The sequence below is a fragment of the Marmota flaviventris genome, chromosome 14, assembly GCF_047511675.1.
Source record: "Marmota flaviventris isolate mMarFla1 chromosome 14, mMarFla1.hap1, whole genome shotgun sequence".
Taxonomy (NCBI): domain Eukaryota; kingdom Metazoa; phylum Chordata; class Mammalia; order Rodentia; family Sciuridae; genus Marmota; species Marmota flaviventris.
The window spans coordinates 19,418,529-19,444,171 of record NC_092511.1 but is presented as its reverse complement, the minus strand read 5'-3'; the positions used below and the strand labels follow the sequence as shown (position 1 = coordinate 19,444,171).

The 25,643-nt window shown below is 35.4% G+C and overlaps 1 protein-coding gene across 10 annotated transcripts in view; it reads left to right on the top strand.

Annotated features, from left to right (window-relative positions):
* Positions 1 to 25,643, top strand: part of Asxl2 (ASXL transcriptional regulator 2) — a 135,993-nt gene that overhangs the window by 67,139 nt on the left and 43,211 nt on the right. For 6 of the 10 annotated variants that reach the window (XM_071601410.1, XM_071601411.1, XM_071601412.1 and 3 more), the window contains 3 exons: positions 2,921 to 3,029; positions 8,396 to 8,546; positions 25,326 to 25,478. In XM_071601410.1, the coding sequence (XP_071457511.1) occupies positions 2,921 to 3,029; positions 8,396 to 8,546; positions 25,326 to 25,478 (413 nt within the window). The remainder of the gene's footprint in view (positions 1 to 2,920; positions 3,030 to 8,395; positions 8,547 to 25,325; positions 25,479 to 25,643) is intronic. The other 4 variants (XM_071601418.1, XM_071601417.1, XM_071601416.1 and 1 more) reach the window with 1 other exon arrangement.

The following is a 25,643-nucleotide window of genomic DNA, read 5'->3' as shown; positions in this document are numbered from 1 at the left end:
AGATTTGCAAGGAAAATTTTATGACAGTGTCTGTAGAGTTAACTCTTTCACCACATCTTTTCACCAGATGTGTGTGCCCTTTACTTTGATGTTACAGGTTTCACTTTAAGGACTGTTAATTTTTTGTTGTTGTTAAGGTGTTTTTTTTTCCCAATATTTACTTTTTAGTCATAGTCGGACACAATATCTTTATTTATTTATTTTTTATGTGGTGCTAAGGATCAAACCCAGGGCCTCACACGTGCTAAGCGAGCATTCTACTGCTGAGCCACAATCCCAGTCCTGTTAAGATTTTTTTAAGACAGACACAATGTCTTTATTTATTTTATTTATTTTTATGTGAGCTGAGGATCAAACCCAGTGCCTCATATGTGTGAGGCAAGCATTGTACCACTGAGCTATAAACCCAGCCCCGAGGACTATTAATTTTGATACTAGGGATTGAATCCAGGGAGGCTTTACCATTGAACTACTCCCCTAGTCCTTTTTATTATTTATTTTGAGACATGATCTTATTAAGTTGCATAGGATGTCCTTGAACTTTTGAATCTTTTGGCCTCAGCCTCCTGATTTGCTGGAATTACAGGCATGTGCCACTGTACCCAGTTTAAGAACTGTTTTTTGTTGTTAGTATTTTGTTCTGAATACTAATACTTAGCCCTGTCTTAAAACATTTTTTAATATAGAGGACTGCACTCTCTTATCCATGATTCTAATATCCCGGATGCTTGAAAAATGAAGTTTATTTTCATATATTTAGCACCAAAATTCATTTGGCAACACCATTTCTTTTCTTTTTCTTTTTTTTTTTTTAGGAGAGAGAGAGAAAGAAAGAATTTTTTAACATTTATTTTTAGTTTTCGGTGGACACAACATCTTTATTTTATGTGGTGCTGAGGATCGAACCCAGCGCCGCACGCATGCCAGGCGAGCACGCTACCACTTGAGCCACATCCACAGCCCTTTTTTTAAAAAAAAATTTTTTTTAGTTATACATGGACACAATATCTTTGTTTGTTTATTTATGTTTATGTGGTGCTGAGGATCGAACCCACGTCTCACACATGAGAGGCGAGTGCTTTACCGGCTGAGCCACAACCCCAACCCTGGCAACACCATTTCTGACATGAGTGTACATAATCTTTGTTTATTCCAGTTAGTTTGTCATGTTTCATTGTGTTTAGTTATGGGCTGCTACACCCCCTCATCTCCTTAGCAGTGTTATATAATTTATGGTATATATTAGCTTTCCAAAATAAAAAATATATATGTCTGAAATATTTGGCCTGAGTGTTTTGGATCAGGGATTATGGGCCTGTATATACATATCAATAGCAGTGATCACAGTGTGATGTGGCAATTTGTTCCCTTGTCTATCTTCCTCATTAGGCTATGAGCTAGAAAACCTTTGCTTTTTGGATCCATCACCTTTATCACCCTACACAGAGTAGGTGCTTAATATTGAAATTGAATCCTCAACAAGTAGGTTATTGAACATGGATTTTATTTGTTTCTTGGTTTTCCTATGTTCCCTTTTTTTTCCCAGCGATCTCTTTCCTGTTCTTCTGTTTTCTTGATTCTCACTGAAATCTTGGCTTTACCATTTTCTGTGTGATTTGTCTTTGTTATTGTTTTTTGGAGGTATTAGGGATTGAACTCAGGGGCACTCAACTACTGAGCCACATCTCCAACCTATTTTGTATTTTATTTAGAGACAGGGCCTTACTGAGTTGCTAGTGCCTCCTCATTAATGAGGATGGCTTTGAACTTGTGATCCTCCTGCCTCAGCCTCCTGAGCTTCTGGGATTATAGGTGTGCAACACTGCATCCAGTTATTCCCAGACCTAATATTCTATACAGTGACATTTTTACCATTTTTCTTAGGTATATAAACACATTGTCTTTAAGTATAATAGGACTACCTTTAAATACTACAGCCCTTATGCTTACTTTTAACAATTTTTTACTATTTTTGTTTTCTGTTTTAAAACTGTTCTTATTTGAAGCTTTTATTTTAACATCATCTAGTTTCTTGATTTTCAATTATTTTATTCAGTTTTTTGCTAGTCAGTCTGATATTTTATACTATGCTCTTTAATACAAGTGATTCCACGTGGTTTATATTTTAAAATGCACCTTGTGTATAATTCTCTTTTCTTTTTCTTAATATTCAAGCAACTGACCAGAAAAAAAAAAATCAACATTAGGCTTTAGTGGTAAAATGTTAGTGTCATTTTCTTGATGAAAGGACAGTAAAAAGGAAAGACAAACCAATAGTGCCTATCAGAAATTTTTTTTATAGTTTATTTTGTTAGGAACGGGAAAGTAAAATCTGATTATGATTGGAAAGGAAAATAATATGTTGTTTGAGATGATTATTATGTACCTAAAATTCTAGAAAATTAGAATTAATATATGTTTATTCAAGTTGCTTCATGCAAAATAATTCAGAAGCCCATTTAATTTATGTTTAATGATCTTATTATAGGTTTAGATATAACAAATCATGGCAGTCTATTAGCTTCACAGATCAGATTTAATTTGATATAGCAATACACAAGAGGATAAATATTGTTTATTTGAACCTGTGTGTGTGTTCCCTATTTTTTCTTATACATTTGTAAAGTTTGTGCAAAATAAGATAGAATGTTTACAAAATGTATTTGTGATACTTCTGTATTTTTCTTGACTTAAATGTTAGATAATGATTGGGATTGAGGAATTATTTTTTTCTTTACATATATGAGAATGATTTTTATATCCATTTTCTTCATGATAGCCTCTTTCTAGATTGTTAGGCTAATAAAACATGTTTAAATCAAAGGAGTATTAACCAATTAAAAAATCAAATTGGTGTTACATAGAATATTTTCCAGAGATAGGAAGTCATCACTGTGTTCATCATCTTTTTGTTTTGCAGTGGGACTTCCCCTCTTGCCTGCCTGAATGCAATGCTCCACACAAACTCCCGAGGTGAAGAGGGTATCTTCTATAAAGTTCCAGGTAGAATGGGAGTATATACTTTAAAGGTAAATATTTGTGTTGGGGGCTAATTTTTAATTAAACAGCAAGCAGCAGTATATAAATAATATTTGAGCCGTAGAGGCAGAATTCTGTTTTTGAAGAACTTATTTTCAATGGGCGGTAATATTTTCAAACTGTACCAAATATATATAATTGTTGTTGCTGGGGGTTCAACCCAGGGCCTTATTTATGCTAAGTACATACTCTATCAGCCCCCATCCCCAATACTTACTTATTTATTTATGTATCTATTTATTTTTACTAATCTGTAACTGTCTATAGATAGATCAGACAAACAACTTTATTTTTTTTTTTTAAGAGAGAGAGAGAGAGAGAGAGAGAGACTTTAGTATTTATTTATTTATTTTTTTAGTTCTCGGTGGACACAACATCTTTGTTTGTATGTGGTGCTGAGGATCGAACCCAGGCCGCACGCATGCCAGGCGAGCGCGCTACCGCTTGAGCCACATCCCCAGCCCAAACAACTTTATTCTTTATAATTTTCTGGGATGGGGGCATGTACTGGAGATTGAACTCAGAGACTCTTTACCACTGAGCTACATAGCCCCAGCCCTTTTTATGTTTTACTTTGAGACAGGGTCTAAGTTGCTTAGGGCCTAAGTTGTTATTGCCTCAGCCTCCTGAGACAGGGATTACTGTTGTGTGCCCCTGTGCCCAGTAATCCTTCAAAAGAATTTTTTCTTTATTGAAAAGATAATAACTTTTTTTTTTAATGGGGTCTTATTACAATTCTCAGGCTGATTTCAAACTCAAGAGATCCTCTCCTACCTCCGCTTCCTGAGGCTATTGTGTGCACTGATGCCCAGCTCCCAGTGATTCTTTAAAAGAACTGTACAACATTTCAGTGATAATTGGGTTTTACTTTAGAGCATACTGCATAGATGCTTTACATTACTTTTATTTAACTGTATACTACAATCACATTTCTTTTTTGTAATGGAGAAAACCAAAGTTCTGAAGACTGAATTTTCTTGACGGGTGTTAGCCAGTTAATTTCAGAATCAGAATATGAACCCAGAATTGACTTAACTTCCAAACCATGCTCTTTTTACCATAATAAGCTGGCTAATGTCTAATTCCAACAGTGAGAAAAGGAACCTTTACTTACCAATATCCTTCTGCTTACAAATAGGAAAACCACTTCAAATGAGCTTCAATAAGAAGAGAATTTATTAGTTCATGCAACTCAAAATCTAAGGAAGCTCAGGCTAGATCCTGGTGCTTAAATGACATCATCAGGACTTGGTCACGCCACTTCCTTTTGGCTTCGTTTTCAGTCAGACTTTTCACATCATTTATGACTTCACTCCTAGTCCCTACTCTGCAGTCTCTAATTTTGGAGGGAGAAGAGTCCAGGAACTACAGCCAAAACCTCCCACTTAATTTGAACTTGTCTTAATTAGTTTGGCCTACCCATGTGACCATACCTGAATGGCTTTTACCAAATCCATAGGTTCTTCGTATTGGTTTAATGTGGGGTTGAGATTAAACCTGCAACAGGCAGGTGAATTGAGGAGAAGAATTATTTTCCACAGGAGGTTTACCAGCAGATGAAAAATTAATGGTTGGAAGTCAGTGACTGTGTTTGTATCTGTGTGGGACTCTGTCCCTCTCTACTTTTTTGCACTGAACTAAAGTCATCACAAGTTCCATGGTTGTATGTAGCCCATTATTATTAAAAATATCTAACCTCCCTGTAATACCTTCTTTTTTGTGTACTGTGATTAACTTACTAGTGTTACAGGACTTTATTCACTATATGGAACTTTCTGCTTTTCTTTGATTTCTTAGCTGTTTTAGATCTTCCCTAATTTATTATTCTCAGTATATTTCTGTCATCCAGTGTGGTGGTTTCTTTCCCCACACACAAAGCAGTTTTCCATCATACACCAACTGGGGTGTACCCCCTCATTTCGTTCAGTTCATAAACTGTCAGACTGACCACCCACCTCCCGCCCATTCCTCCAACTTCAAATCCTAGTTATGTGTTCTAAGTTGTGGCCTGTACTTCTGACACAACACTTGGAATTGGGGTTCTTATGAGTCTTTCCTTGGATTCATTTAATTTGCTAAGATGGCATAAGTTTGGAAACATTTTAATTTACCCATTTATTTAAAAAGATAATAAGAAGGATACAGATGAATAGTCAGATGGAAAAGTTGCATAGACTGAGGTGTGGGAGAAGGGACATAGAACTTCCATGAATTCTCCAGAAGTACATATGAACTTCAGGCCTTTTGGGTTTTTATGGAGGTTTATTTCATTGGCCATTGGTAATCATCTCAATCTCCAGCCCTTCTCTCTTCCTGGGAGATTTTGTCTGAAAGTTCCAGCTTTCTCATTACATAGTTGGTTGGCTCCCTTGTCAGAGACTGTCCGGGGTCCCATCAAGAATTATCTTATGAGGCCAGGCAAGGTGGCTCATGCTTGTAATCCCAGTAGCTCAGGAGGCTAAGGCAGGAGGATCATGAGTTCAAAGCCAGCCTCAGCAATTTAGGAAGACCCTTAGCAACTCAGACCTTGTCTGTAAATAAAATACTTTAAAAAGGACTAGGGATGTAGCTCAGTAGTAAAGCACTCTTGCGTTGAACCCCTGGTACCCCCAAAACAAAAACAAACCAAAAACCAGAATCATCTCATTAGAACAAAAGATACTACCATTACCCAGGAGAGTCCAAGAAACTTGGGAGCTGTGTCAGACATTCCTATCACTAAAGAAGTTACAGAAGTCTTACGAGCTCTGTTAGGAACTGGGGTCCAAGACCAAATTTCAGAATAAAAGATTCTTGTACTGCCAGTATTTCTTAGGAAATTGCAAGAGTTTGGGAGCTCTATGTCAGGAACCATGGTCACAGACCAAATAATGTATTTATTTTATCAAAATATGGCTTCTGGGGCTGGGGTTGTAGCTCAGTGGTAGAGCACTCACTTAGCATGTGCGAGGCCCTGGGTTCAATCCTCAGTACCACATAAAAAATAAATAAATAAAATAAAGGTATTGTGTCCACTACAACTGAAAAATCAATATTCTAAAAAAAATGTGGCTTCTATGCTAAAAAAAAATGGAAATTATAAAAAGATAAACTGTAGTCTTGATCTCTGAAGCTCACATTGTAGTTATTGAAATAAATGTATGTTCAAAAAAAATGTAATGTGCTGTAAAGTATTGTGAAAATTAAGTGAAAAAAGTGTTCAAATAAAGAGATCCAAAAAGTTGTTGTTATTAACTTGTAAGATTTTAATTGGACTTTGGACAGATAAATAATGGTAGTGAGGGCTTTGTGGACATGAGAATAGCCCAAGCAAAGGTACAGATAAGATTCAGAATGGACTTGAAAGTAGTGAAACTTGGAGTAGTTAGACCATAATCTGTGTATGAGCTTCTGTGGTAAGGAGTCTTCAACGTATAGTAAAAATAGGTGGAGATCAAACTTTTGAGGCCTTTGAACCTGACTGAGTAGTTTGGCATATGTGTGTATGTGTGTGTTTGTGTGCTGAGTAGATGGCATAGGTTTTATAGGAGAATGGCTTGATCAAATCTGTGTTTAAGAAGATAATTCAAGTAGGATAGTTTTCAGAGCAAAGCAGGAAAAAAAGCTGGTTATAGTTGTCTGGAGGAGAAACTCAGACCCTAAAGAAAGACAATGGTAAAAGAGATGAAAGCAAGGGACATTAGAGAAATAGAATGTTTTGTATTTGGAGTGGGTTAAAGCGGGTGTGTGTGAAAAGATGCTAAGATTTGGGACATGAGCAGTTGATCCCAAAGGGATCACAAGTTTTTTACAAAAAGAAGATAATTATATTTGTATTTCAGATACTTGTTGAACCTTCAGGTCAAGATGTCTGGCTGGCAACTAACTCTATAAAAGCTGTCCTGCATTTTGAAGGAAAGAATAGAAAATTATGGGGTCTGTATTTTAAGAAAGTGTATAACATAAAAGATGTCTTAGAGAGAAATGGCTCAGGGCATAAATTTAAGTGGAAAATAACTGTTTCTTCCTAGATTAGAGTTTATACAGTCTTGGATATAATGTCATGGATGCCAGTTATGTCTTAGAGGGGTCGTGTCTTGTGTCTGTCAGTATTATTTGATTACAAAACCAAATTATATGGGAAGATGAAATACTAGTGGGTGAAAATCCGTAGTCTTATATCTTAGAAATAACTTTCAGTAGTTTGTTGATTTATACATATGTATTTTTTTAGTACATAAATACCTAGTAACTAATATTTATTGAGCTCTTATGTCAGGCACTATTCTAAGCATTTTTATATTTATTAGCTCATTTAATTTCCAAGTGATCTTTTAAGGTAGGTATTTTTATACCTTATAGAGATTAAGTTATGAGAGGTTGAGACTTTGACCAAGGCTTAACAGTTAAGAGAAAATAAAGATAGAATATCTTTGTTTTCCTTGTCCTTGATCTTTGTTATTGTTGTTGTCATTCTAATTAGTTATACATGATATGAATGTATTTGACACATCGTGCATAAATGGAATATAACTTCTCATTCTTCTGGTTATATATGATATAGAATCACACCAGTCATGTACTCATGTATGCACATAGGATAATAATGTCCAATTCATTCTACTATCTTTCCTATCCCCATCTTGTCCTTGATCTTATAACCACATTATTCTCTCTCACATACTCAGCTGACACTTTTCTTTTATGATTAGCATTCTCTTTATTAAATGCTGAAACCAAAAAGACTTGATATGATTTTTTTCCCTTTATTTATTTATTTTTACATGGTGCTGAGGACCAAACCCAATGCCTCACAGGTACAAGGCAAGTGCTCTATTGCTGAGCCACAACCCCAGCCCTGATAAAATTATTTTAAAAAATTATTTTTTTCTGTTTGACCCTTGGCACTTATTAGCCTATAGTCAAGAACCAATATGATTAAAGTAATATACTATCTCTTGCTATCCAGAAGCTAATTCTCTAATAGAATTCAGAATACATGGTGGTGAACACAAAAACACACAATTGTACATATATTTAACAAAATAGTTATTAAATAGTTTTTTTTTTTCATTCTGAATATTTTATCATTTACCTGGACTTAGATCTACCTAATTTCTGTCTAAATTTAGCCTGTGTATTGTGCCCGCTCATGACTATTTTGTATAATTTTTATCTTTGGATGTAAATAGAAATATTAACTTATTTGAGCCAAAAAGGGAGATGGCAAGAAATCAGATAACTTTGCTTAATCTGCTGTTTTGTTTTATAATACTAAAAATTAGTGCAACTAAGTTGCAACATTGCATATCAGAAATTTAATGCCTGTTTGTGAAAATGGTAATAATTAATCCTAATTGGATGCCTACATTTTCAGAAAGATGTGCCGGATGGGGTGAAAGAGCTATCAGAAGGTTCAGAAGAAAGCAGTGATGGTCAGTCAGATTCCCAGAGTTCTGAGAACAGCAGCAGCAGCAGTGACGGTGGCAGCAACAAAGAGGGGAAAAAGAGCAGGTGGAAAAGGAAAGGTAAATCTTCCTGATCCTTCAATAAAGTATTGCATGCTATAGGACAAACATTCTTTTAGTAATTACTCTTTTCCCACACCCAGTCTCTTGCTCTTTCCTCTAGATCAGTACTCTCCATTAATTTCCTGCAATGATGGAAATGTTTCTATCTATACTGTCTAGTACAACACAGTGGCCACTAGTCTCATGGACTTGTTACTTCCAGTGTGAGGAATACTTTTAAAAAATACTTTCTTTTGGGGGCCAGGTTTAGGTTCGCAGAAGAACTCAGTGGAGAGCCAGGCACAATGGCACACACCTGTCATCCCAGGGACTTGGGAGGCTGAGGTGGGAAGATAAGAAATTCAAGGCCAACTTCAGCAACTTATCGAGACCCTGTTTTAAAATAAAAAGTGCTGGGGATGTAGCTCAGTGGTAAAGTGCCCCTGGGTTAAATCACCAGTACTTAAAACAAAAACAAATAAAAAAACTCCCCACCCCCATGTATGCATTGTTTTGCCCACTTTCAAGATCTCCCACAAGACTGGTACATTTTTTTACAGATGATAAACCTACGCTGGCACATCATTATCACCCAGACTCCATGGTTTACATTAGAATTCACTCTTAGTGGTATACATTCTAAGGCTTTAGAAAATAATGTATAAAAAGACATGTATTCACCATTAAAGTATATAGAATAGTTTAATTGTCCTAAAAACTCTTCTGTGCTCCATCTCTTCAACCCTCTCTCCCTGATAGCCCCTAATATTCACTACTCTTTCTACCGATTACAAAGTTTTTACCCTTTCTAGAATGTCATGTAGTTGAAACATTGTCAGATTGGCTTCTTTGATTTAGTAATATGCATTTTAGATTCCTCCCTGTCTTTTCATAGCTCGATGGTTCATTTCTTTTTAGCATAGTTTATCCCTTTTCCAACTGAACATTTCAGGTTGCAGTTACAAATAAAACTCTGTGCAGTTTTTGTGTAGGTATAAGTTTTCAATTCCTTTGGGTAATTACCAAGGACTATAATTAATAGATCATATGGTAAAAGTGTTGTTTATTTTCATAAACTGCCAAAGTGTCTACCAAAGTGGTTGTACCATTTTGCATTCCCATCAGCAGTGAATAGGAGTTCCTATTGGCTTTTCAGCCTCACCAGCATTTGGTGGTGTCAGTGATCTGGATTTTGGCCATTCTATTAGGTGAATAGTGGTATCTCATGTTTTAATTTGCATTTCTCTAATTACACTTAATGTGGGACATCTTTTGTGTTTTTATTTGCCCTCTGTATGTATTCTTTGGTAAGATGTCTATTCAGGTCTTTGACCTATTTTTTATCAGGATTTTTGTTATTGAACTTGAAGAGGTTTTTTTAATATATTTTGAGTAGTAGACCCTTTTTTTGTTTGTTTGTTTTATTTTTTGGTTAAGGGATTGAATGCAGAGTTGCTTAACCAGGAGCCACATTCCTAGCCCTTTTTATTTTTTGAGATGAGGTCTCACTAAGTTGTTTGGGGCCTCACTAAGTTGCTGAGGCTGACTTTGAATTTGCGATCCTCCTGCCTCAGACTCACAGGCCACTGGGATTATAGGCATGAGCCACCATACCCAGCAGCAGTCTTTTGCATGTGTTTTCTCCAAAACTGTGTTCTTTTTAGTTTCCTGCAGTTTGTTTTCATAGAGTATAAGTTTTTCATTTGAATGCAGGCTAGCTTATCCATCCTTTGTTTTATGGATGGTATCTTTGGTCTCGTATTTAAAATTCATCATCATCAAACTTGGGGTCACATAGATTTTTTTTTCTATTATCTTTTATAATTTTGAGTTTTGCTTTTAGGTCTGTGATCCATTTTGAGTTAATTTTTGTGAAGAGTGTAAGGTCTGTGTCTTATTCATTTTTTGGTATGTGGATATCCAATTAGAAACTGATTTTATTTTATTTAAATTTATGTATTTGGTACTGGGAATTGAACTCAGGGTCACTTGACCACTGAGCCACATCCACATCCCCAGCCCTATTTTGTATCTTTTATTTAGATACAGGGTCTCACTGAGTTGCTTAGTGCCTGGCTTTTGCTGAGGCTGGCTTTTTTTTTTTTTTTAATATTTATTTTATAGTTGGACATAATACCTTTATTTCACTCATTTATTTTTTACATGGTGCTGAGGATCGAACCCAGGGTCCCATGCGTGCGAGACGAGCACTCTACCGCTGAGCCACAACCCCAGCCCTGAGGCTGGCTTTTAAATTCTCAATCCTCCTATTTTAGCCTCCTGAGCCGCTGAGATTAGAGGTGTGCATCATCATGCCCAGCATGATTTTATTTTTTGAACCCAGAGATACTTTACCACTTAGCTACATATCCAGCCTTTTTATTTTTATTTTTTCTAGACAGGGTCTCACTAAGTTGCTTATGGCTTCCCTAACATGCTTAGGCTGACCTGGAACTTGTGATCCTCCTGCCTTAGCCTCCCAAATTGCTGAGATCACAAGTATGTGCCACCATGGTCAGCTAGAAACTGAATTTTTAATTTAAGATAAAATTAAATAGCTAAATGTTGGATACCATCCATAAAACTTCAAGTGTTATCTGGTTTTGCTCTCATGGTGGTTAACCATTCATAGCTTTTTTGTTTTTAAGACTTATAAAACATGCTGTGATCCTCAGGTCTAAACTTTGAGCACCTACTGCTGTAACAGTTCGCTCTCTAGTAGGAAAAGAATGCTTTTTATTTTTACCAGCAAACACCAAATTTAGTCTGCTTGTCTTTGCTCTCCTCATGTTTGGTGTCTACTTGATAGCTCACCCAGAAAGCTTTCTTGAGGGAATAATGTCTGCTTTGCAGCAGCTTCACTGGAAAAGATATTCCAATTAAGGACACATTTTATTACCTGTTCCTTCCAGTTACTCTGTCAGAGGGTAAATCCTTTTTTTTTTTTACTCCAATATTTAATTTAGCTGTATATAGCAAGGCAAATTTTAAGTCAACTCTTGAATCATTTACAAAGATACTGATATTCCTGAGTAAAATAGATTTTCCTTGGCTTGAAGATCCTCTTAGATTTGAGTGATAGGTGAGCCATCTTTGAATCTAGTAGCTAAGATTATATTTCCCAAAATACTAGGCTCATTAATTTGAAGTGCTTTCAGAACTGTTAATGGGCCTATATCAAGAAACAGTTCTAAGCTAGACTCACTGGCACACGACTGTAATCCCAGTGGCTCAGGAGGCTGAGGTGCTAAGCAACTCAATGAGACCCTGTCTATAAATAAAATACAAAATAGGAATGGGGATGTGGCTCAGTAGTTGAGTGCCCCTGAGTTTAATCCCTGGTACCCCCTCCCCCTGCCCAAAAAAAAAAGTAATTCTGATAAATTACCATCACTGTTAATGTGTGTGTTTTTCCTGAAGAGAATTGAGATAATTGGTGTCCGCATATGTGCTCTCTGGCTCTGGCTTAGATATTATATGTGCAATGCAGGCAAACTTTGTAATCAAAGTATTTTACTTTAAAGACCACAACCATTTGGAGAGCCATCCAGACCTCACTTGTTAAGGACAAATGGAATGAAAGCAAGACAAATTGAGGCCTCTGAGCATAATCCTTGATGTATAATTTTAAGTTGTCCCTGCCAGTAGTGAAAGAGGTGTGGTTTGGGACTTTCTAGTCCCCGTTTTTGGAAGTATAAAGCCCAAACTGTAAACACCCTTTAATCTCTTCTCCCCAGTTTTAACTTTTTAAGTTTGGAAATTGTAGATCGAAGATTAGGAGCCAACTAAGTCACTGGGCAATGGAAACAGTTACTAAGAATCATATTTTTTGGATGGAATTGGGAATAGGAAAATCAGTATTAAAGGAGTAAACTGTGAACAAAATCATTGTATTTTTAAGAGTTTGAGGTAAATGTATTAAGATACAGAAAGATCTAAGAAATGGAATCCTATTATGGTAAGTATCTTGGTAGGTAGATTTGAATAGCATAACCTGTGCTCTACACTGCATAATAATAGACTTGAACAACAAGGCAAATATCAAGTTCAAAATTATTTTTGAGCTGTTTTTGATTTATTTTTCCCCCTAGAAATCATTGCATTATTGTTATTTTTTAAATATTTTTTTTAGTTGTCAGTGTACCTTTATTTATATGTGGTGCTGAGAATTGAACCCAGTGCCTCATACATGCTAGGGAAGTGCTCTACCACTGAGCTACAACCCCAGCCCTAGTACTCATTATTTATTCTTGGATTACAGTAAGATGTTACATATTTATGAATGTTTTTGTACTCCAGTAAGAAATTAAAGTGACAGGCCTTACAATCTGTAGCCAGCAGTGACAGACCTTACAATCTGTAGCCAGCAGTGACAGTTGCAGCATGCAGCAAGGCAGTTCTAAATCAGTTGCAGTTATCAACAAAGGGAAAGCAAATTTATTGTGCCTATTCCTTTTTCTTACTTAGGGTTTATTCTCAATCTGACATCACTTTATTTCAAATGCATTGTAAGACAGGAAGAACACTGAGATAGTATCAAAACCCACTTCCTTTTATGTACAAAAATAAAGAGTTCTGACAGCAAAACTGATACTTGTAGTTGAAAATCAATAGAAACTCTCTAGAATAATGTATGCCTTTAAATAAGAACAGAGAATAGAACTTTGAAATTCAGTCCAGTATTAAAACTAACTTAAAGTAGAGAAACTTAAAACGTAGTTGTAATTTTTAGTTTTTAGACAGGAAACAATGTTCAGAGAAGAACTTTATGGAAATTCAAGCCAAGGTAAGGTGGAATAACTCCAGAGAAATAATTATTAAAATCATCTGTTTTCTTTGCTTTTTTATAATTTGCAGTTACATGAAGCTTCTGCCTTTTTCTTAGAATGAAATAAAAATACTGCAGTTTGAAGCCACTGCAGGGGTATTATTTTTATCTTTTGAAAGAGAAAAGTTTTGTTAGGTTTTGGTCTGCTTTTAAAGTATCTTAAGAAAACAATCAGTTATATGAAATATTCCTTTTCACTATAAGGAATTATTGCATGAGTATGAACTAATGTTAATTTACTATTTACTCAAAACTCCTTTGAATCAGGAATTTTGTACATAGTGTCTGGAGTTGCTTAACATACCATAGATCTACATGCCCTCTAACATTTATATATGTGTTAAGTTACTGAATGTGGAAAATGATATTTCCTTTCAGAAGTATCCTAGGGACAGGACTTTTGGCCAAGTTAATTTAGGTACAAACACCTTTGGAAATGTTCTCTTCCTTAGTTGTGAGTAAGTTGAAGGTTTTAGCTCTGTCTTATATTAAAGATGGCCACACTAGTAGGACTTGGACTGTGAAGGTACCCAGAAGCAAGGAAGTTGTTCAGGTATGGCCTTTCCTATTTGGTTAGGGAAATCTTAGAACATAATCAGGAGCCACAATCTGCTCAGTTTGGAGTAGACTACACTTGGGATTTAGTATTAAAACAGGTCTATTACTTCTAGAAATGAAATTCTTCAAAAGAAAGAATTAGAATAAAACCTCTTCCTTAGAAGTCATACTGTTTTTTATAGACTGAAACTATAATACTGCTCCAGTATTTCCAATAATCTCCCTAGTACTTCAGAGAGACCCATCAGATATTGTCAGGAGAAAATAAGCTTTTTTAAATTTTATTTATTTATTTATTTGTTTATTTTGTAGTTGTAGATGGACAGCATGCCTTTATTTTATTTATTTTTATGTGGTGCTGAGGATTGAACCCAGTGCCTCACATATGCAAGGCAAGCGCTCTGCCACTGAACTACAGCCCCAGCCCGAAAATAAACTTTTAAGACAGTGATTATTCTAAACCTTTTCATTCAGCTGTATCTCATATTAATAGTCCATATCCTCATGACTTTGTTTGGTATTACAGTCAGTTGTCTGTGGAAGTGGAAAATTCTGATATTTACATGTATCAAATTTATACTCAGTGATACATAACTATGAAATTCCTTTGATACAGAGGTTCTAGAAGTTGTTTTAAATGTTTTTCTGAAAATAATATTAAGCTTTATAGATTTTGTGTGTAGCTATGTTTTACTCAAAAATAGTAATTGTTGATCTTTTGGCCAGAACTTATCTTTTGTTAAGTATATATGTTTAAATGAGAGCAAGCATTTTTTTTTCTGATAAGATTAAAAAAAGAATGTTCGTAAATAAATCTGTTGAGCATTCTACATTGGAGAATAATCAGGTTATAATTCTGAAAAGCATTGTGTAAGCCATTAGGGTTTTTTTTTGTTGTTGTTGTTGTTTTAATAGCCATCAAAGTAACAAATTTGTTTAAACTTTTTTCTATACTCATTCTTTCTCCACAGTATGTACAGTTTGCCAGGCACTTGAGAAACATATTTGAATAAGATGTGCACCCTGGGGCTGGGGTTATGGCTCAGTGGTAGAGCGCTCACGTAGCATGTGCAAGGTCCTGGGTTCGATCCTCAGCACCACATAAAAATAAATAAATAAAATAAAGGTTAAAAAAAAATAAGATGTGCACCTCTTCTTTAAAGTTCTGTCAGCATATCTAGAGATACAGTGGGAGGAGCAGATAATTAACAGATAGCCTAGTAAGTTATATGCGTGTATATTTATCATATTATGTCATCACTGGAAAATGAGTACTAACTTTACCTGGATTACTATTTTTATGAACATAGAAAGTTCTTAGGTAACGTCATCTTCTCTAGGGAAAACAAGATATACCATGAAAATAAAACCAAAAAGACATGAAGGAGGAATGTGTACAGTGTTTCCAGAAGCCATAGGAGGATAAATTTGACTGGGAGAGGGAATTCATGGACAGAAAAAAATTTGCATCAGACTATTAATTTTTAGTCTTAGTCTCATTTATATGTTATTGGTGTACACAAAGTAATTTCTCAGGACAATTAAGGTGGATCAGAGAAGAGAAAATGGCAATACTAGTGACACTTCGCAATTTTGTAACTACATAACAAGAGGAAAAAGATTGTTTATAGGCTTTCTTCTGTTGGTTGTATCTTCTTATCCATTAAATATCTTGAGTTGCTATAAGAGCTTTTTTTAGTTTTTCTAATCAATAGTGTTTAGGTTAGTTCAATTCCTTACTTGCTTGCTTACTGCCTGTGTGTTTGCCTGCCTGCCAACTACCTTCCTTCCTTTTTTCCTTCCAGGGGATTTGAACCCAGTAGTGCTTTACCACTGAGCTATATACCCCCAGCCCTTTTTACTTTTTGTTTTCAATTTTAAGACAGGGTCTTCCTGAGTTGTCCATACTGATCTTTTTTTTTTTTTTTTCCTAGTACTGGGGATTGAACCCAGGGGCACTTAATCGGTGAGCCATATTCCCAGCCCTTTTTTGTATTTTTAGGAACAGGGTCTCCCTGGGTTGATAAATGCCTTGTTAAGTTGCTGAGGCTGGCTTTGATCTCTAGATCCTTCTGCCTCAGCTTCCCAAGTTGCTGGGATTACAGGCGTGCGCCACCATGCCTGGCTCCATACTGATCTTGAATTTGTGACCCTCCTACCCAAGTCTTTCCAGAAGCTGAGATTGAAGGCATGTGCCACAGTGCATGGCAATTCAGTTTATTTATAATCATTTGTTGTAGGAAGTATATCTCCTTGGTACGGTATGACATTAATCAGTTTTGTTTGAAGTAAAACTGTTAATTATTAAACTATGAGTGATTACTTAGTTAGTTAGTTAGTTAGTGCCACTTGGTAAGAAAAGATTATAAACAGGGCCTTGATATAGTTAAAATGTAGCCTTAAGTTTCAAACAGGATGTTTTTCCTCTGTAAGTTGTGGTCCTAGGGTCCCTTTTCTTATAACTGTTCTCATGCCTTTCCTATGTACTCCCTATCTCTGTCCCTATCTCCTCAGGAAACTCCTCAGGTAACTCTCAAATTGTTCATCACAAAGGACCCTTCAATCCCAGTGGACCAGTACTTTTATAAAATGATTAAGAATGGCTCCGCAATGTCAGGTTTCTCCGAAAGTATCTAAATGTTTGTTCTCACTTTTGTAATGACCTTGTTGCAGACTAGTCAGTAGACCATATTAGTTTAGATTACTTTTTCAACCTTATTTAAAAAAAAAAAAAAAAAAAAGCAAGGGGGGCATACCAACATTTTTTCAGAATTTAAATTTTTTTCTATCTTTTTTAAGCCAGGAGTTGCTATGCTGTCCAGGCTGTTCTTGAACTTGTGGGCTCAAGCCATCCTCATCCTATTCCCCCAGCTTCAGCCTCCTGAGTAACTGGGTCTACAGGTATACTCCACCAGACCTTTCTACTTTTTTTTTTTTTTTTGGTACTGGGAATTGAACCCAGGGGTGTTTAGCCACTGAGCCATATTCCCAGCCCTTTTTTTATATTTTATTTAGAGACAGGGTCTTGTTGAGTTGCTAAGTGCCTTGCTAAGTTGCAGAGGCTGGCTTTGAACTCGTGATCCTCCTGCCTCATCCTCCCAAGTCTTTGGGATTACAGGCGTGTGCCCAGCCCTACTTTTATTTTAAAGGAGGAAAAAGTATAAAATTGTCTTGCCTTCTTTTTGAGTTGGGCACAGAAAATTACCCTTACCACCATGAGTAAGTAATTTTATGATCCTTTACCTACACTGCAGAGACATCATGCCATCTCCCAGCCTCTTCTCATCCTTCATCTGCCCTCTTATCTCTAACCAGTTGCAAAAATAAATGGATTTATTTTTATTAATAATAAAATAATTATAATGTCTTATTAAACATATAAGACGTGCAAGTATGAAACCAGTAGAAGGAAACACAGGGGAATGACTTAAGGACATGGAATGGGTCAGGATTTTTTGGACAAGACTCCCAAAGCAGAGAAACAAATGGGATTACATCTTTGCCCAGCAAAGATAATAGTCAATAGGATGAAGAGATAACCTACAGAATAGGAGAAAATATTTGCCAACTGTCCATCTGACAAGGATTAATACCTGGGATATATTAAAAAAACTTAAACACCTCATCAGCTAAAAACTAAAAATGAGCAATAGGCCTAAATAGACATTTCTTAAGAGAAGACAAACAGCCAATAAGCATATGAAAGAAATGTTCAGCATCATTAATCATTAGGGAAATGTAAATCAAAGCTACATGAGATATCAGTTCTTTCTAGTAAGAATGATTACTATCAAAGTCAAAAGATAACAAGAAGATGTGAAGAAAAGGGAACCCTTTGCAAATGGTTGGTAGGAATGTAAATTAATACAGCTGTTTTGAAGAAGAGTAAGTTGGTGGGAATGTAAATTAATACAGCTATTATGGAGAAGACATAGGAGAAGTAGGTTCCTCAAAAAAAATTAAAAACAGGTCTATTGTATGATCCTGCAATTCCATGTTTATTGTGTGTGTGTGTGTGTGTGTGTGTGTGTGTGTGTATATATATATATGGTACTCCCAAAAAATACATACAATTTTTATAAATAAATTTAAGCTAAAAATGTAAATACTGTCTTATGTCAAAGTAGATTGATTTTGCCTATTTTAAGATTTTTATTGGGTCATAATATATATTCATTAATGGACATATCATAAGTATACCACTTGTTGGCTGGGGTTATAGCTCAGTGGTAGAGCACTTGCCTGGCTTGTGTGGGCACTGTATTTGATCCTTAGCACCACATAAAAATAAATAAATACAAATAAAGGACTAGGGTTGTAGCTCAGAGGAAGAGCGCTTGCCTAGCACATGTGAGGCACTGGGTTCAGTACCACATAAAAATAAATAAATAAACTAAAAATATTTTTTTAAAAAAATAAGTATACCACTTGTTAAATTTTTACAAATGGAATAGCACCTTGAACCAGTTCCCAGACCAAGGAGCAAAATAATGCCCCCATTCCCTTATGGTCATATCCTTTGCCCCAAATAATAACTACTCATGTCACAGATGAGTTTTTTCTGGAACAGATAGAATTCAGAGACAGTGTTTAAACCTATGTAAATCAAATCATGTTTATATATTTTTTGCTTTTAATATTGTTCATAACATTTACTCATTATCTTGTGTATAGCACTATATCAGATTTTAAAATTTGTATAGTATTTTATTGTATAAATATCTACAATTACTCAGATTTATTTACTCATTCCTCCATTAATAAACATTTAGGTTATTTTTTTCTCTGTGTGTGTTAAAATTGTGTGAACATTTAAAAATATGTTTTTATACTCATTTCTGTTGAGTATATACCCCCAAGTAGAATTAAATAGTCTATTGATGGCCAAGCAATTTTCCAAAGCAATGATACCACGGTCCATGAAAATTTCAATTATTTCACACAATCACCAATGTTTGATATTGTCAGTCTTCCTAATTTTAGGCTTCAGTGAGTTGTAATAGTATCTCATGTGACTGTAAGTTGGTTTTCTGTGTTGGCTATTGGAATTGGACTCTGATTCTGAATACTGTGAAGGGTCTTGGATTTAAGCCTGTTTTTAAGTTTAGCTAGCACATAGAGTTCATGAATGTTATTTGTTCATGGATATTGAGAAAAGATACAAGACTTCTAGATCAAAGGAAAAGAAGATTCTTACAGCATAGCAAGCACTATCAGTACCAGCATACATTTTAGGTGTCAGTTTCCCTTTACCCCAGGTCTCACAGGGTTGATAAGATGAAGGTCCATATACATGTTACTCATATGTGGGCTTTACTTCTCAGCTAAGAAACATTGAGCTTGAGGGATTCAAGCAGAAGCAAGTACACTTTGCCTGGGAAGAGACTGTCTCATTAAGATTGTTGTCTGCATCCAGGTACAGTAGCTTATGCTTATAAACCCCAGTGACTTGGGAGGCTGAGCCAGGAAGGCGGAAAGTTCAACGTCAGCCTCAGCAACTTAGTATGACCCTGTCCCAAAATTTAAAAAGTGGTAGGGATGTAGCTCAGTGGTGAAACACCTCTGGGTTTGATCCCCAGTACCAAAAAAAAAAAGAGAGGGAGATTGAGAGAGATTGTTGACTGCAAACATAACCCTAGATAAAGACTATGTATGTACTTGCATTCTTGGCATATCTAGCAAGTATATATAACACCACTCAGGGCCCATTATATGTAATAATATTGCTAAATTTTAAAAACCTGATGGTATATATATATATATACACACACACACACACATATACACATACACTTAGGGTTGTATCCTTATACAGACATGTGATTTGTGAATAATGGCAGTTTTCTTTTTCTTCTTTCTTTCCTTGCTTCTTTCCCTTCCTGCCATGTTGTAGTAGCTAGGGCTTCTTTAAAGAGTGAAATAGAAATGGAATATCGGTTGTCTTTTTTGATTCTATCATGGGTTGTCTGAAGTAATTTCCCTTTTATTGGTAGTTTATGAGGAAATTTTACAGATTTGAATTTTTTCAGTCATTTTCCTTCATCTATGGAGATAATATTTTGGTATATTATTAATCCTACATATCCATAGACTCACTTGCTTATATTTTGCATTTGATTTTTTAAAATATCTTTTTAATTGTAGATGGACATAATACCTTTATTTTTTTATATGTGGTGCTGAGGATCAAACCCACTGCCTCACACATGCTAGGCAAGTGCTGTACTGCTAAGCTACAACCCTAGCCCACTGCATCTGATATTTTTGTTTTATTGGTGAGAAATATTTGTTAGCATTTTTTTCTCATAATTTTCATGTCAAAATTTGGTATAAAACAAGTTGGTTAGTATTTGCTGGGTTTTGTTCTCTGAAGAAATTTGTGTAAGATTTTTTTCCCCCCTTAAAAAGTTTGGGAGAATTCACTGATAAAAGCCAGCTGAGCTAGAATTCCTTTGTGATGGGGATATTATTAATATTAATTAAAGCTTGACATGACATGACTATGGTAAAGTGTACAGATTATAAGTCTCTGGTTTATAAACATAGATGAGAATATGATTTTGAATAAATTGGAGTATATGCTCTAATTTCTGGACCTTAGAGAAAATTCAAGTAGCAATGCAGCTTATAATCAGTGAATGGAAAGTATTAAGTTACTATATAGCTCTGGAAAATAGGCTAAATGAAAGAAAGGTGAGTGTTAGGATTCAAGTTGTACCCTCAGAAAGATTGTTGAAGTCCTAAGCCCTAGAACCTTAGAATGTAACTTCAGAAACAAGAGTTGATATAGGGCTGGGGATGTGGCTCAAGCGGTAATGCGCTTGTCTGGCATGCGTGTGGCCCGGGTTTGATCCTCAGCACCACCACATACAAACAAAGATGTTGTGTCTGCCGAAAACTAAAAAATAAATATTTTTTTTAAAAAATTCTCTCTCTCTCTCTCTCTTCCCCCCTCTCTCTCTCTCTCTTTAAAAAAAAAAAAAAAAAAAAAAACGAGAGACAGAGAGTTGATATAGAGTTAATACATTAAGATAAAGCCAAACTGGAATAGGGTGGATGCTTAACCCATAAGACTGGTGATATAAGATGGCCATGTGAAGACAAGGAGACACAAGGGGAACCCCATATGAAGATGAAGACAGGTTGAGGTGCTGCATCTAAACCAAGGAACACCAAGGATTGACACCAGAAGATAGTAGAGAAGTTGGAATGATTTTTCCCACCTAGTCTTACATGGAACCAGCCCTTATACTTTGATTTTGGAATTACAGTCTCCAGAACTGTGAGAGACTAAATTTTTGTTTTGCGCTCTAGTTTATGATACTTTTTTAAAGCAACCCTGGGAAACTAATAAAGGAAATAAAGTGCATTCCTTATTATACAAACAAGCATTATTACAGTGAAATCCTTTTGAAACATTTTCTAGTTCATCATCTCAGCTGCCATAATATTTTTTATGATTAAAAATCTGTTTTCATTGTCTTCAGTGAGACCTGCAGTCAAAGCTGAAGGACACTTATGCATACAAGGGTTTGGTGCAACCTGCTTTCATTCTTGGGTTTTTGGGGGAATACCTTGTCACCTCATTTCATTAAAGATATTGTCCATGGTCTTTTTCTTTTGTTATTATAGTCACTCTCTTTATTCATAAGGAAATGGGAAGGTGTTCAAAACCTACTCAGCCCACTTGTGCCATGTTGCTTCTCTTTCCTTCTTTCTTTTTTTTTTTCTCTGTACTTCAGTGTGGCTGAACTATATTTTTAATGTGTGTTTTTTCCTTTAAGTTACAAAGCAGTCCAAAAATAATACCAGAGTTGAAAATAAATAGAAAAATTTTTCTGAATCTTCGGAGTTGCTGGATTGAGAATAAGATGTCCTGTTATTCCAAACACTTTAGTACAGGGATTAACTGGATATAAAGAGCTGGAGATATAACTCAGTGAAGTTCTGAATTCGATCTCCAGTACCATCCAAAACCAAATAAATAAAAGGAGGATAAAGATTCAGTAAGCAAAAGTAAATAAGACCAAAACAGTAGCTTTGAAGTATTCAGACAGTGAATAATTCAGGACAAAAAATGTTAAAAGAATCAAAAGCATCACTTTTTAATGACTATTAGATGGTAATAGTTAAGATTTATGTAAAACAAGTTGCATAAAGCAGAAACTACTAGAGATGTAAGGCAAAATGTTGGAACATACTAAGAAATTTTTATATTCCCCTTTCAGTAGCATCAACTAAAAACAAAAGAAGTTGGGTGTGGTGTTGCATACCTGTAACCCAGTGACTCAGGAAGCTGAGGCAGGAGGATATCAGGTTTAAGGCCATTCTCAACAACTTAGTGAGACCCTGTCCCAAAAAGGAGAAAGGCTAGGAGTGTAACTCAGTGGTAAAATGCCTCCATTTCCATCCCTGGTACAAAAAAAAAAAAAAAAAAAAAAAAACCTAGCATCTTAATTGGGAAATACCATTGGTTTACTCTTTAACCAGAACAAGTTCAGAACCAGAAAACAAGATAGTATCCACCATTTCCATTTATATTTAACATTGTTAGAAGTATTCATTTCTATATTAAGCAAGAGAAAGCAATTAAAATAATATGCAACAAGACTCAGAAAACTATATTTTTATATGATTTTTGTATCTGAGAAACACAAAAGAATCATTTGAGACTGATAAAGCAGAATATAATAAAGTCGCAGGATGTAAATAAAATTAATATATAGCAGTCAGCCACCATATATATATATATATATATATATATATATATGTATAAATGATCATGGGGGAAAAGAAACATTTGCAATAACATCAACAACAGCAAGGGGAAAAAAGAATCTGAGCATTACCTTATAAGATATATACAAAGATGTTGAAATAACCAAAAAGATGTAAGTAGGTTCATTTCTCCCACAATACTATAGGATAAATTTCAAACAAATTAGATGTATAATAAATATAACCGCCTATAATCTTAGCATTCAGCAGACAAAGACAGGAGAATCACATATTTGAGGGCAGCCTGGGTGATTAAGTGTGAGCTATCTCAAAAGAAAAAGGGTTGGGAATGTAGCTCAATAAGAGAATGCCTCTGGGTTCAGTCCCCCATACTGAGGATGGAAAATAAAACATGAAATCAAACACTAAAAGAAAACATGGGCGAATTTCTTTTAAAACCTGAAAGTAGTGAAACTTTTTTCAATATTACTTTTGGATACCTATGTGTTTATCTTTTGGCTTAACCCCCAATTCTAAGAATAAATCTCAAAAATAGAAGTACCAAGTAGCATAGATTAAGACCATTGTTTCTCAGACTGGAGTGTACATCAGAATCACATGAACTATTATGTAGATTTCTAGGACCTTCCTTTGGAGTTACTGGTTCAATAGATCCAAACTTGGACCCAATAACTTTCATTTCTAATAGATTTTTAGTGAGTGATGATGTTCCAGGCTATCTCCAGGACAGAATAAATGAAAAAGTGCTGAGAAGTTAATATTTGATCTCTCTCTCTCTCTCTCTCTCTCTTTTTTTTTTTTTTTTTGGTAGGGGGTGGGTACTGGGGATTGAACTCAGGGGCATTCATTCAACCACTGAACCACATCCCCATCCCTTTTCTGTATTTTATTAGAGACAGGGTCTCACTGCTTACTGCCTCCCCATTGCTGAGGCTGGCTTTGAACTTGCATTCCTCCTGCCTCAGCCTCCTGAGCCACTAGGGTTGTAGGCATGCACCACCATGCCCAGCTTGATCTCTTTTTCAAAAGAAATAAATAAAAATATTAGTGTAACCAGGGAATTCTATTTTTATGTATATATACAAAGCACCAATCAAAAATAAATAAATGACCAAAAGGAAGATCAGTGGTATAGAGGAAGGAGAATTGGGGAGGAAGGAGGCGGGAGGGAACAGGGACTGAAATGGAATAAATCAAAGTCCATGTATTGTGATTTTTGTCAAAATGAACCGACCTACTATGTATAACTCTAATACTCTTAATTTTAAAAAATTAGTGTTATCTGTACATATTTCCACCCAAGAAAAGCAAAAATGGAAATAAACAATGGAAAAATAAAACTAATAAAAGTGATTTTTCTATAGGGAAAGAGAAGCGTAATCAGGGAAGGGGATCTAGACTTAATAAGACAGGCAATTGTTTTATAGCTTTACATAATTAACATTTTAAATGTACTTTCTAGAAATAGGAAATTGAAATATGTCATTTGTTGTATAATGACATACATAGATGACTATGGATATATTTTAGGTGTAGGATTTCAGACACAAACCTTAAACTGCATTCATTAGTCTTTATTTTTGGAAATTATATTGGTGTGCTTCCTTTGAAACCACATCTGTAGTAGAAACAATATAATTATATTACCAAGAACCAGAATTATCAGGAGGGATAGAAATATAAAATAAAAAAATGACAACCCTGTATTCTTATGTTAAAATTTAGTATCTAAGCTTGAGTTTACTTTTCTCTTTCTAAAACAAGACTTGTTTTTCTGTTCCAACCATTGATAAGTCCTAGAACCACTGGTAACCCAGTAACAGTGAACACATCTAACATGCATAGAGTGTGGTTTTTGAATGCTGTTTCTTTTATTTTCTTCCCTCCATCCCCTGCTTTTTGTTTTTGTTTTCTGGACTAGGGGATCTATCATGGAGCTACATTCCCAACCCTTTTAATTTTTTTATTTTTATTTTGAGATGAGTCTTAAGTTGCCCTTGCTGACCTCAAACTTGGAATCCTCCTGCCTCAGCCTCCTGGGTCACTGGGATTACAGGCATGGACCACTAAACCTAGCTTTCAATACTGTTTCTAATTAAATAATACTAGTACTCTGTGGGACAATTAGCTGATCCAGGTTTGAGGAAAAAATGTGCAAGATTTGCTAAGGACTTTCCTTTTTTGTGCCAGAAAGCAATTAAATACTGCAGGACCAAGTCTCAAAGGTAGTTTACAACTTCATGGAGCACCCAGTAGCTCAAAATCAGATGTTTTCAGTACCAAATTTTTAATAATAGTTTTTGATTTAATTTTAAATATGTAAACATCTGAGTTAAAAATGAAATAGTTTTGAAAAATAAACTCATTAGTTTTAGGTACTTGTATTAATTTCTTAAGACTGCAAATTACCATGAACTGGGTAGCTTAAACATCAGAAATCTATTTGCTCAGGGCTGGAGATCCAGTGTCTGAAAGCAAGATGTCACTGGAGCCGTTCTCCCTACAGAAGCTTTTAAGGAGAATCTGTTCTTGCTTTTTCTAGCATCTCGTGGTTGCTAACTTGCCTTGCAGCCACATTATTTCAGTCCCCGGCTCTGTCTTCACATGGCCTTCTTCTCTGTGTCTGTCTTTTCTATGTATCTCTTATAGAGACACTTTGTTGTTGGATTTAGGACCCACTTGGATAATCCAGGTTGATCTTCTCATCTCAAGATACTTAATTGCATCTGCCAAGACCCTTTCCCCAAATAAAGTAACATTCACAGGCTCTGGGAATTGGATGTGGACATATCTTTTTGGTGGCCACCATTATCAGCCCACTGCAGGTACTTATTCATTATTCTGAAATAAAATTCAGAACTTGACTCTGTATTTTTATAGAAAAACGTAAGGATGATAAAAAATCAGATTATTTAGTTATTTCTGAAAGTAGAATTTGAGGGTTTGGAGTAGTAAATAGAAAAAGAACTTGTGTCTACCTTAGAGAGTAG